The sequence below is a fragment of the Colobus angolensis genome, unplaced genomic scaffold (genome assembly GCF_000951035.1).
Source record: "Colobus angolensis palliatus isolate OR3802 unplaced genomic scaffold, Cang.pa_1.0 Scaffold77, whole genome shotgun sequence".
In the NCBI taxonomy this organism is placed as follows: Eukaryota; Metazoa; Chordata; class Mammalia; order Primates; family Cercopithecidae; genus Colobus; species Colobus angolensis.
This window is the reverse complement of record NW_012121487.1, coordinates 1,981,511-1,992,319: the sequence shown is the minus strand read 5'-3', so window position 1 is coordinate 1,992,319 and position 10,809 is coordinate 1,981,511. Positions and strand designations below refer to the sequence as shown.

Genomic DNA, 10,809 nt, shown 5'->3' with positions numbered 1-10,809 from the left:
GCGCCCCCGACGGGTCCCATCCCGCTCCGGCCGGGAGCGCGCGACGCGTGGGAGCTGGGGACCGTGCTATGCCTCGCCTCTCCCTCTTGGGTTCAGTTTGCCACAACTGGTCCTGGGCCTTTTGCTCCCCAGGCTGAATTTCCCAGAAGGATTTGGGAACCCAGGATAAGGATCTCGACCTCAGGGAAGCCCATTCATCTCTGGGAATGGGAGAAAGAAGCAGACTTCAGAAGAAGCTGGGGATCCAGGACCTCTTAGTAAGTAGGGCTGGACTCCCTTCCCTTCTGAACACTGTGGCCCTCTGCTGCGTCCATGCCCCCTTTTCCCGTATGCATGAGGACTCAGGTGGGCACAGAAGGGTGGTGGAGAAGTCCTCAGCTGGCACCAAGGCCCTGACAGCTGGTGACCTGAAGCCCCCAGCTGAGCATGAAACTTGTTTTCTTGGAGGCAGAGTAAAAGAGCTCAGCCCCCCAGAATGTCAATACTAGGTGCTGTAAGAGCCTTCAGCAGTCCAGAACCCAAGGCGCAGGAGGGTTCAAGGAGAGAGTCAGCTGGGGCAAAGCAAGGTTCCCTGGACACCTACAGAGGATTCCTTACTGGCACTTAGGCAGGGCCCCTCCCGGGGCAGCCAGGGGTGTCCCCAGGCATTCTCACTCCTACTCTCAGAGACGTTGATCCTGAGTCAGAGGGCAGAGCACCTTGTGTTCCAGCTCTCACCACAGTCATTGTCCTCACAGTGACACCCAAGCACACACATCACACACACACATTCAGGAAAAACGACACAGTAACCCAAAGGCAGAGCCTCTTCAGACACAGACGCCTGACACAGACATGCGGACACACAGGTACACCTTCCAGACACATATAGGAAAGGGCATAGTCAGACTGCTAGAGATCTGGAGACACCCAGGCACAAAGACACCTGAGCACACACCTATATCCATCCACACACAACACACACATAAATCCATATGCATCCCGACACACACAGTTCCTTGCTCTCCTCTCTTCCTAGGAAGTAGAAGTTCAGGAAAAGGGTTCAGAAACCAGACCTAGGGCTATCCGCCCCTTATCTCTTCTCTTTTGGAGAGGCCCAGACGAGGCAGAACCAGGCCTAACTGGGTTATCAGAACGCAAGCCAACCACCTGTGTCCAGGGAGACAGGCATGCTGCTACTTTGGTTCTATCCTTCAGGGAAGGGAACATGCAGGCAACCCCCCACCTCCGCATCTGCTTATCTGTGGCAGGACAGGGTCTTGACCACAAGTCAGCCTCAGGTGCTAGGCTGGGGGTAGGGGCGGTGCTATCCAGAATAGGCTGTGTGTCTGACTGCTGCCAGGTGAGAGTAGGCTCTGTCTTCTCTGGGCTCCTCTCCACCCCAGGAGATCTCTTCTTCCTTCTCAGGAGCCAGCAAACAAATTAGGCCCCTTGGGATGGGAGTGGGGAACTTTGCAAACAGCTCTCCCTCCCTCCAGGCTCCTCATCCCCAGAGAGATTTTTTTTCACCCAAATGATGCTAACCTGCTTACTCCAGGTGCCACAAATCCCAGCCCCCTCCACTCAAATCATATTCCCTGCTCCACAAGGTCAGCTTCTCTGTAGGGGCCCACAGTTGGCAGAGACACTGCCCGTATTGATAGTGAACAGGAACTTGCTTATTTGGTCTAGGACTTTAAATTCCATTTTAGAAAAGTTATATCCCTGTTTATCGAATCTAGGTTCTGCTTAAGAATTTGGGCCTTTTTCTTTAGGGTCTGGGTACGCTTTAGAATCTGCACCCCCACACCCACCCTCCAATAATAACTGAGCCCTTCTCTTAGAATCCGGAGCCCTCTCTACAGGATTTAAGCAGCTCTCTCTATGGGGTTGAAGCCTCTGGTTTTGAAGTTGAGATACTCTCTAGAGGTCCTAGTTAGGCCTGTGTCCATGGGATCTAGTGCTTTGTCTACCTGGGCCTCTATCCATAGGGCTGCTAGCTGATTTGGGCCTTTGTGTGAATTAGAAAAAGGACCCTTCTTTGCAGGCTCAGTCCCTAGGGTGCATCTCTTGGCAAGTGGTGCCTTTGTGCAAAAACAAAGGTGCTGCCTCCTTCAGTGAGAGGTGGCTCTATGTGGCTCCCTGTCTTAGTGAGGGAGCTTGGGCTGATGTCCCCTTCCCCTTGGGTGGCTCCTTTGTGCTATGCATAAACTATACCACCATATATGGCAATTATGTCTACAGGATATGTGCTTCTATCTATAATGCCTATGTCTGTCTATAGGCCTCTATTCATAAGGTCTGGGCTTCTCTAGGGACTGAGTCCCTGTGTATAAGATCTGAGCCACTGGCCGGGCGCGGTGGCTCAAGCCTGTAATCCCAGAACTTTGGGAGGCCGAGACGGGCGGATCACAAGGTCAGGAGATCAAGACCATCCTGGCTAACACGGTGAAACCCTGTCTCTACTAAAAAATACAAAAAACTAGCCGGGTGAGGTGGCGGGCACCTGTAGTCCCAGCTAATGTAGTCCCAGCTACTCGGGAGGCTGAGGCAGGAGAATGGCGTAAACCCGGGAGGCGGAGCTTGCAGTGAGCTGAGAACCGGCCACTGCACTCCAGCCTGGGCGACAGAGCGAGACTCCGTCTCAAAAAAAAAAAAAAGATCTGAGCCACTGTCCACATGCTGGGGGCCTAATCTAAAGGCCCAGGCCTCTCTCTGTGGCATGTGAGTCATGGAAGGACCCAGGCCTCTATTGATGGGTCCTAGACGTTTGCATGTAACTGTAACTCAGATTGTTCCTGACTGTGATCCACCACAGTAGGATTATATTTTGTATTGCAATTCAGTAACACACACACACACACACACACACACACACACACACACACACACTCTCATACACACACACATATTCAATTTAAATAATAAGTTTCATGAAACAATACTTACCCTTACTACAGAGGATGCACTATGATATTTTCCTCTGTTCTAGTTTTAAAATTAAAAACAGTAAAATAAAAAGCTGGTTGAGGCCCATAAAATTGACTTCTTGACTTTACCATTCCCAGTGGATCACAACCTATAGTGTGAAAAACTGGTGTCTAAGGCCTGGACCCTGAACTACCTCTCTGTTGGATGAGGGCCTCTGTGGAGGTTGGAGCTCCCTCCATGGGGCTGGTCCTGTCTTCAGGGCTTCAGGCCTCCTCCTCCTTACCTGCAGGCTGTGACCCTTGGGCTTGCTAGCACACTGCTGGCTGCCATGATCTCTCCCAGGGCACTGAGCTCAGCTCCTGGGAGGACTCTGACATGATGCCTCACTCTCCTCCATCCCTCAGAGGCCAAGGAAGCAGGGAGCTGAGCAGGTATGGGACAGAGGCAGCTCTCAGGCTGTGTGGCCCAAGGCAGCTTCTGGGACAGTAGGTGGCAACCACAGAGCTGAGCTGTGTTCAATAAATCATGGAGGCTAGGGCCTGGGGAAGGGGGAGGTCAGGAGGGAAGCGGGGGCCATGGATAAATAATTCATTAAACAAATAAACAAGGATCGTGTGAGAGGGAAGATCAGGCACACGTGTGAGCAAGAGAGGCAGCTGCCAGCTCCAGGCATGAAATATTCACAGGTTCTGCACCTTGCACAGGGCCCATGTGTGTGAGCCCAGCCCAGGCAGGCTGTTGGTGCAGTCCTAACTGGGAAACCTGGGTGCCAGCAAGTGTGTGTGTCGGCATGGCTCTGAGGATGCTCTGACATCCATGAGTTGACATGGGACTGCATACATTCCTGACAGCAGGGAACATGGGCACTGGTATGTGGTCCAGTTCACAGAAAATTAGGATGCAGGGCTTGGTGGGTGGCATTGGGGTGTAATCACCTCTGATTCTGGTCATGCCCTGATCCCTCTAATGAGTCCAGCAAGCCATGAAGCCTGGAGTGGGGAGGCAGCTCTGGGGTGTTACACTAGAGTTGTGTGTGAGTCCTCTGAATGCTATTTCGAGAGAAGCTGAGAGGGAGGCAGTATTGGCTTAGCAATGAACAGCCTGGGCTTGGATTCGAATTCCAGTTCTACCACTCGCTAACTATGCTAGTCACTTAACTTCTCTGAGACTGCTTCCTCATCTGTAAAATGGGGATAATAATGCCCCACCTCAGGGAGCTGGTCGTTATGAGGATTAAGATCTATAATCCCTGGGAAGCACTTAGCACAGTGTTTAGGATCCCAGAGGCACTGGATTAATGGAGGGTTTCTTGTAATTAAGAGGTTATCAACTGAGGCCTGCCCACCAAGACCAGCCCAGACTCTTTTCCATTTGTTCTCCCTCATTTCCAAGCTTTCTAATAGCTGTCATAGTGACAGATGTGACCTAGGGCTTGGAAAGTACGCAAGGGGTAGGAAAAGATTAGATGGAATGAGATGAGGAGGTTACAGTCAAAAAAGGAAGTCTCTATTCTCGACAGTGCGGAAGAAGGGGCCCTTGACCTTCTCCTCAGACCCCAGAGACTTTCCTTAAGCCTTAAAAGTCTTCCTAGATCCAGACTTTCACCAAAGTTTAGCTTTCTAGAAAGTGACTGCAGTGGCTGGGTGCGGTGGCTCACGCCTGTAATCCCAACACTTTGGGAGTCCGAGGGGGGCGGATCACGAGGTCAGGAGATCGAGACCATCCTGGCTAACACGGTGAAACCCTGTCTCTACTAAAAATACAAAAAATTAGCCGGGCGTGGTGGCACGTGCCTGTAGTCCCAGTTACTCAGGAGGCTGAGGCAGGAGAATGGCGTGAACCAGGGAGGCAGAGCTTGCAGGGAGCCAAGATCGCGCCACTGCACTCCAGCCTGAGCAACGCAGCGAGACTCCATCTCAAAAAAAAAAAAAAAAGAAAGAAAAGAAAGTGGCTGCAATGCCCATGCAGTGGCTCACACGTGTAATCAATCCTAGCACTTTGGGAGGCTGAGGCAGGAGGATGACTTGAGTCCAGAGTTTGAGGCTGCCGTGAGCAGTGATCACACCATTGCCCTTCAGCCCGAGCAACAGAGTGAAACCCTGTCTCTTAAAAAAGAAAGGAAGACAGTGATTGCAAGGAGGCAGAGAGATTGGAGCAGAGGTCTCTGAGTAGCATCACAACCACCACCCCCAACAAGTCTTCCCTGCCAGAGGTCTGGCCCCCACCCTCTGCCTAGTGGTTGAAGCCTTCCTTGGCAAAAATGGTTGTGTCTGGGCAAAAACCCGAAGAGTGGCACCCCAGAGTGGGTGGAGAGAATCCAGAATGGAGAGAGCCTTGGAGGGCCAGGGTGGACTATCTGGCAGCCACCCAGTAGGCCCCAGCATTCCCAGCCCTCTGTGTCCCCTGGAAAGGATCTGCTCCCTGTGGGTGAGCCAGCAAACAGGTCTGAGCTGGCCTGCTCCTCCACAGACAGAAGAAGAACAGGTTGGAGGAGGGGGCCTGTGATCTTGGTGGGGAGTGGTAGTGGTAACCCCCGTGTCTCCTCTGAGGAGTTAGGGACAGAGAGGACTACGGCCTGGGCACACCCTACAAAGCCTGGGACCCAACCCTTTGCCTTCCTTGGTCAGCCTGCTGCCACTTGGGGAGCCAGGGGTCTGGGCCCCCAGATGTGAAGATGGTGCCTGCCCACCCTTTCCCGAGGAGCCAACATCAGTCTCCAATTCCCCTCCCCTGGGCTGGGCAGGTTCAGGCCAATCTGCTGAAGAGCTTCACAGCAAACATTGATCTGTAATAAAACCACAATGTGTTTCAGGAGAAGGGATTCCAGACACAACACACATACACACTCACACACATACATACAGATGCAAAACATGCCGCTCTGGGAGGGCAGACACAGGCAGTCCTGAAAACACATCCAAACATAGACCCACATTGTGTCAAACTCACAGACATTATTCTACACATCCCCTCTCTGCCATAAACTTTGTCCTTCAAAATCAAAGCCTTCTCTGATGACCCGTTTTCCCCGTGTTCCCATAACACTTTGTATATAGCTCTATATTAGCATTTTCACTTTGCATTATAATTACTCATTGGCGAGTCTCTCTCCTTGGGTAATCTGAAGATCCCTTAAGGGAAGCGATCTTGTCTTATACAAGTGTGTATCCCCAGCATCTAGTATGCAGCCTAGTATTTACTTAGTAGGAGTAGGTGAGGTGCTTAATAATTGTTGAATCAAGGAACAAAAGAATAAATGCCTTCTGACAGTGGGATACCCATTTCTAGGATCCTTCAGAAGCCCGCAGAGGATAACCGTGCATGCTACTCAGGCCTCTGATCCTGCCTTCTTTTCTCTTGGTCCCCTCACCAGCACTCAGCTCTCCAGAAGCCCTCCTTTCCTCCCCTTCCCTCAGTGTGAGACCACGAATTTGAGTTCGACTTGAGGATTGGCAGGCAAGGTAAGGGTTAATGACACTTCATTAGTGTTTAATTGGAGAAAGGAAGCTGCCTTGGCACCAGACAGGTGGGCGGGCCTGCCCCTTGCTGGAACCAGGCATCCCTAGTTCCAGCACCCCACCAGGCATGTGGGTGATTTGGCCCTGGAGACCCTCCACCCAGCCGGGGCACCTCCCCCCACCACTGGCTTTGCCAATTTAGTCTCCAAGCAGTATAGACCAGCACTCTCCATCTGTCACCAAACATCCAGAGGGAGAACAAACTCCTTATCCTTTCTTCTGTAGCTGGCTTTGCCCCATCCGTCCCCAACAGACACTGGAGAACTCGAGGAGAGGTGTGATATGAAGGTGGAAAACTGAGGGACAGATTACAGAGCCACTCAGTGATAGATTCCAGAAACAGGCGACAGGGCTGGGGATGTGGAGATGTCTGCCCAATTTGACCTTAAATGAAGAGAATGCAAATGAGATGCAGACGATATGCAGATGAACACAGGATCTCAGTACTGACATTCCTGGTGGCAGCAGCTCTGCACCCAGTACCCCAATGCTGTTGCCAATAACCAACCTATTCCTAATCTTTCTGCGTTAAGTGGCGCTAACCATTACTTTGAAAGACAAAAAGGATCTCAAGAGAGACGAGCGTGCTTGGGCTAGGGGTGCAGGACCTGGGAAGCTGAGCTCCACTCCAGCTTCCCCACCCCATCCCAAGCTGCCACAGCAGCTCAGGCAAACATTACTCTCCAGGTTGCATTCGGACGCACCGTCGGTTGCTATGGGGACCCCTTCCCCACTTCCAGACCTGAACCAATGGGCATCACCGCTGATGACCTCATGGCCCAGGCCCCGGGATTCTATTGGCTATTTGGAAGCCAGAGTGCACCCTTTTCAATTGCGTCACCGCTGGGGATCCCCCGACGACCCCAGCTAGAGTCTGGCCTACTGAAAGTTGCGCTGGAAGCTCACAATGTGCTGAATGAATGAAAAATAAAGAAAGGAAAGAAGGAACTAATAAAAGGGAAGAAGAAAAAGGGGGGAGGTGACAGAAAAAGAATAAAACTTCAGGGCTGAATCTGGAGAAGAAAAGGGAGATTTGCAACCCCAGAAAGTGTGGAGCAGGATTCCCGGTCGCCGAGACTCTCAGGCTCTCAAACAGGGAAAGAGGGCGAGGTAAAGATGCGTGGAGTTTTCGCATCTATTTGGGAGAGACTAGGGCAGGCCCAACAAATTGAGGGCCCCACCCTGAGCCGCCTAGCGCTACTGAGTTTAGGGGAGATCGGTTACGCCCCAAAACTTTCAGGCCTGCCCAGCCTCCTGGAACCGCGCCCTGGAACACGCCTCGAGGGCTTCTCGTGGGGAAGACCTCCCAGCGCCTGCAGCCCGTCTCGGCCCCATGAGTGGACTCGGTCCTGGCTTTCCATGGGGACGCGCCCCGGGACTGAATCAGCCGCCCGCGTATGCTATGAGCAGAGTGTGTGTAGGGAAGGCCGGCTTGGCCTGAGCGCCTGTATCTGGGCGGGCCTAAGCTTATGACTCCCCCCGCCCCCACCACCTCCCCAGCCAGGCTCCCGTGGTAGCTGAGGCATCCGCCCTTGCACCTGCAAGGGGCTGGGCGGCCGGCAGGGGCGTGTGTCCGCGTCAAGTGGGAGCGCCCGACATTTAGGGCGTGCGTCTGAGTGCGGAGAAAGCTGACTGGGCCTCGCGTCTCTTTCGCACATGCGTTCTTATCAGCGGCGCATCCGCGCGCCAGTCCCAGCCGCGGGAGCGAGCGCGCCCGCTTGGTTCCGCGAAAAGAGGGGTGGCCTGGGGCCGCTGGGAGCCGGGTGAGACCCCCCACAGTTCTCAATCCAGGGCAAGGGCTGCTAACCAGTCGCTCCCAATCTACTCCGCCTATGGCTTCACTTGGGAGGGGCGGAGGTAGCAGTAAGCCGGTTTCCATGGCAACGTATAGACACCCTCCTGGATGGCTGTAGAGATGGAACTTGAATCCAGGACCTGAAGACCTAGCCCATAGCTTTTCCTTCAGCCAATTACACCCTCTCCTTCGAGTCCCAGACCCTCGCCCCCGCTAAAGATCAAGGTTTGGGGTGAAGGCCCTGATACATGCACCTACCTACAAGAGGCGTTTTCTGAAAGGTGGCCTCGAATGGGGGAAGGGACTGACTGGAGTCTGCTCTGCCCGCAGTGTTGCCCTCCACCCAAGGCCTCAGCCAGAGCAATAGAATTAACATGAACGATGGCAGCCGAAATCGGTGCATGGTGGTGGGCGAGAGGGCCCCCGCCCGCTCCGAGAGAGACCGGGATCTGACCTAGGTGTGCAAAGGGTGGGGGAGGGGTTCGCAAACCCTAGCACCTCTGTGTCGGTCTCTGGACCCCTAGCGCCCTCCCTCTTGCCTCCCTCCCGCCACCGCCGTCTCCCCCGCGCCCCCCTAACCGTGTTCACACGCTGCCTCTCGCTGCAGCAGCCGGGCCGAGCTAATCAGCACAACATCCACCTATCGATCGCTGGCTCGGTGCCAGGCGGGCTGGCACCGTGCCGGTGGAGGCTGCGGGGCACCGGGGCGGGTAAAGTACAGCTGCAGGGGAAGGGGCGCCCCTTACCCAGGCACCATCCAGGACACCATTCAGAAAGAGGGCCCTACTTCGCCTTGTGGGGATCATAGCCTCGCCTACCAGAGGTGGAAGAGACAGTGTGGGCTGAGAGCAGAGGGGGCCCTCCCTCCTCAGCCCCACCTCCTCCTCCTCATAAAAGCTAGGAACAAAGAGGCCGCTGGGGAAGGAGGCTTTGATCTGACCCCACCTACCCAGTTCTAGGCCAGGCACCGCCCAGAGTGCCCTTGGGGAGGAGGAGGGATGACCAACTCTCAGGGACCCAGGCATTCTGAAACCCAGATGCTGTCTTTCTATTAATACTACCCCTTGCTTTTGCTGGGCACCCGGCTTGGTGCTACCAGGACTTGGGCAGGGCCCCAAGCGGATGGGCTGTCAGGAGCATCTGCCCCTCCTCAGCACAGGAAGCCGGTTGGGGAGGTGAGAGAGGGTGCCAAGCTCCACAGCTGCTGCTGGCACCCACCCCACATTGCCCAGAGGGGTGCCCACTGAGGCCTGGCATGGATGGCCTGAGCACAGCTGGCATGGAGGTCAGGCCAAGCTAAGCTGAGAGTACAGGCCACAGGGAGTCCTGCTATCAGGGAAGGGGCCTGAGGGCAGTAGATTGGGGAGCGCAACAAAAAGATGGGTGGTTTATTGAAGGTTTGGTCTAGATACTTATAAAAATACAAACTGGCATGAAATTCAACCTCATGAAGAGTCCGTCTTCACAGAAGACAAGTGAGTGACCCCGTGGGGAGGGCAAGGTGCTGCCCCAGGGAAAAGGCCCACAGGGCACAGATGGCAGGGCTTCTTCTTTGCCCTGGTCCAGCAATCCACCTGCCCCCAGGTCTTCAGCCTTGGCCCCCAGCTGGCTTGAAGATTTGATCGTACCAAATCCCAGTCTTCCTGAGGGATGGGCTGAGACCCTCAGAGCAGCCTGCAAAGCACCTGTGTTTGTCTTGCCTCTGCTTCAGAGTGTCCAGGGCTGTCTGCTGCTCTTCTTTAGCCTGTGATGAGGGGACAGGCACCTGCAAGGGTCACCTCAGACCCTCTGATCTCTCCCCATCAATGCTCCATCTTGTCGGTCTGAATGGGTACCCCCAGTGCAGGCAGCAAGGATCCCCCTCCTTCAGGGTATCTTGGGAGAGCTCTGGCTCCTTGGGGTAAGAGGGAAGGTCTGCTTGGTTCACAGAATTCGCAGAAGACGAAGAATCAGGAGCAGCAGTAATAGCAAGAGACAGAGGGGGCTGGGAGCGTCCCCCCTTCGCCACCCTGATGTGCCACTCTCTCCAGGGCTCCCAACAGGATGGGCTGACTCAGACTCTGTGAGGGGGAGGGGGTAGCACTGATCAGTCCTCCCACTTTACCAGCCTCCTTCCTCCCCTTCCCATTAGCAGTTCCCTCCTTTACCATCCTCCAGGGTCTCCCAAACCAGCCAATCCCTTCCCAAGATCTATGACCTCATCCTTTCTAAGCCCCAACTTCCAAGCCTCCCCAAAATTGCCAATAGAGACAACCAACTCAGCTAAGGCCTTGAAGGTCCTTGCCCCTGGACACGCCATTCTCTTGGCCCAGCTTAAAAAAGTGTACAGTAGGTCGGGTGTGATGGCTCATGCCTGTAATCCCAGCACTTTGGAAGGCTGAGGCGAGCGGATCACTTGAGGCCAGGAGTTTGAGACCAGCCTGGCCAACATAGTGAAACTCTGCCTCTACTAAAAAAAAAAAAAAAAAAAAAAAAAAAATTGCTAGGTGGTGCATACCTGTAGTCCTAGCTACTCGGCAGACTGAGGCAGGAGAATCGCTTGAACCTGGGAGGCAGAGGTTGCAGTGAGCCAAGATCGCACCACTG

The 10,809-nt window shown here is 54.1% G+C and overlaps 1 protein-coding gene across 3 annotated transcripts in view; it reads right to left on the bottom strand.

The window, feature by feature from the left end:
- Window positions 1-9,582: 9,582 nt before the first annotated feature.
- Window positions 9,583-10,809, bottom strand: part of EFNA4 (ephrin-A4) — a 5,470-nt gene continuing 4,243 nt past the window's right edge. Inside the window, exon 4 of one of the 3 annotated variants that reach the window (XM_011928257.1) lies at window positions 9,583-10,283. In XM_011928257.1, the coding sequence (XP_011783647.1) occupies window positions 10,147-10,283 (137 nt within the window). In that variant the 3' untranslated portion in view covers window positions 9,583-10,146. The remainder of the gene's footprint in view (window positions 10,284-10,809) is intronic. The other 2 variants (XM_011928256.1, XM_011928258.1) reach the window with 2 other exon arrangements.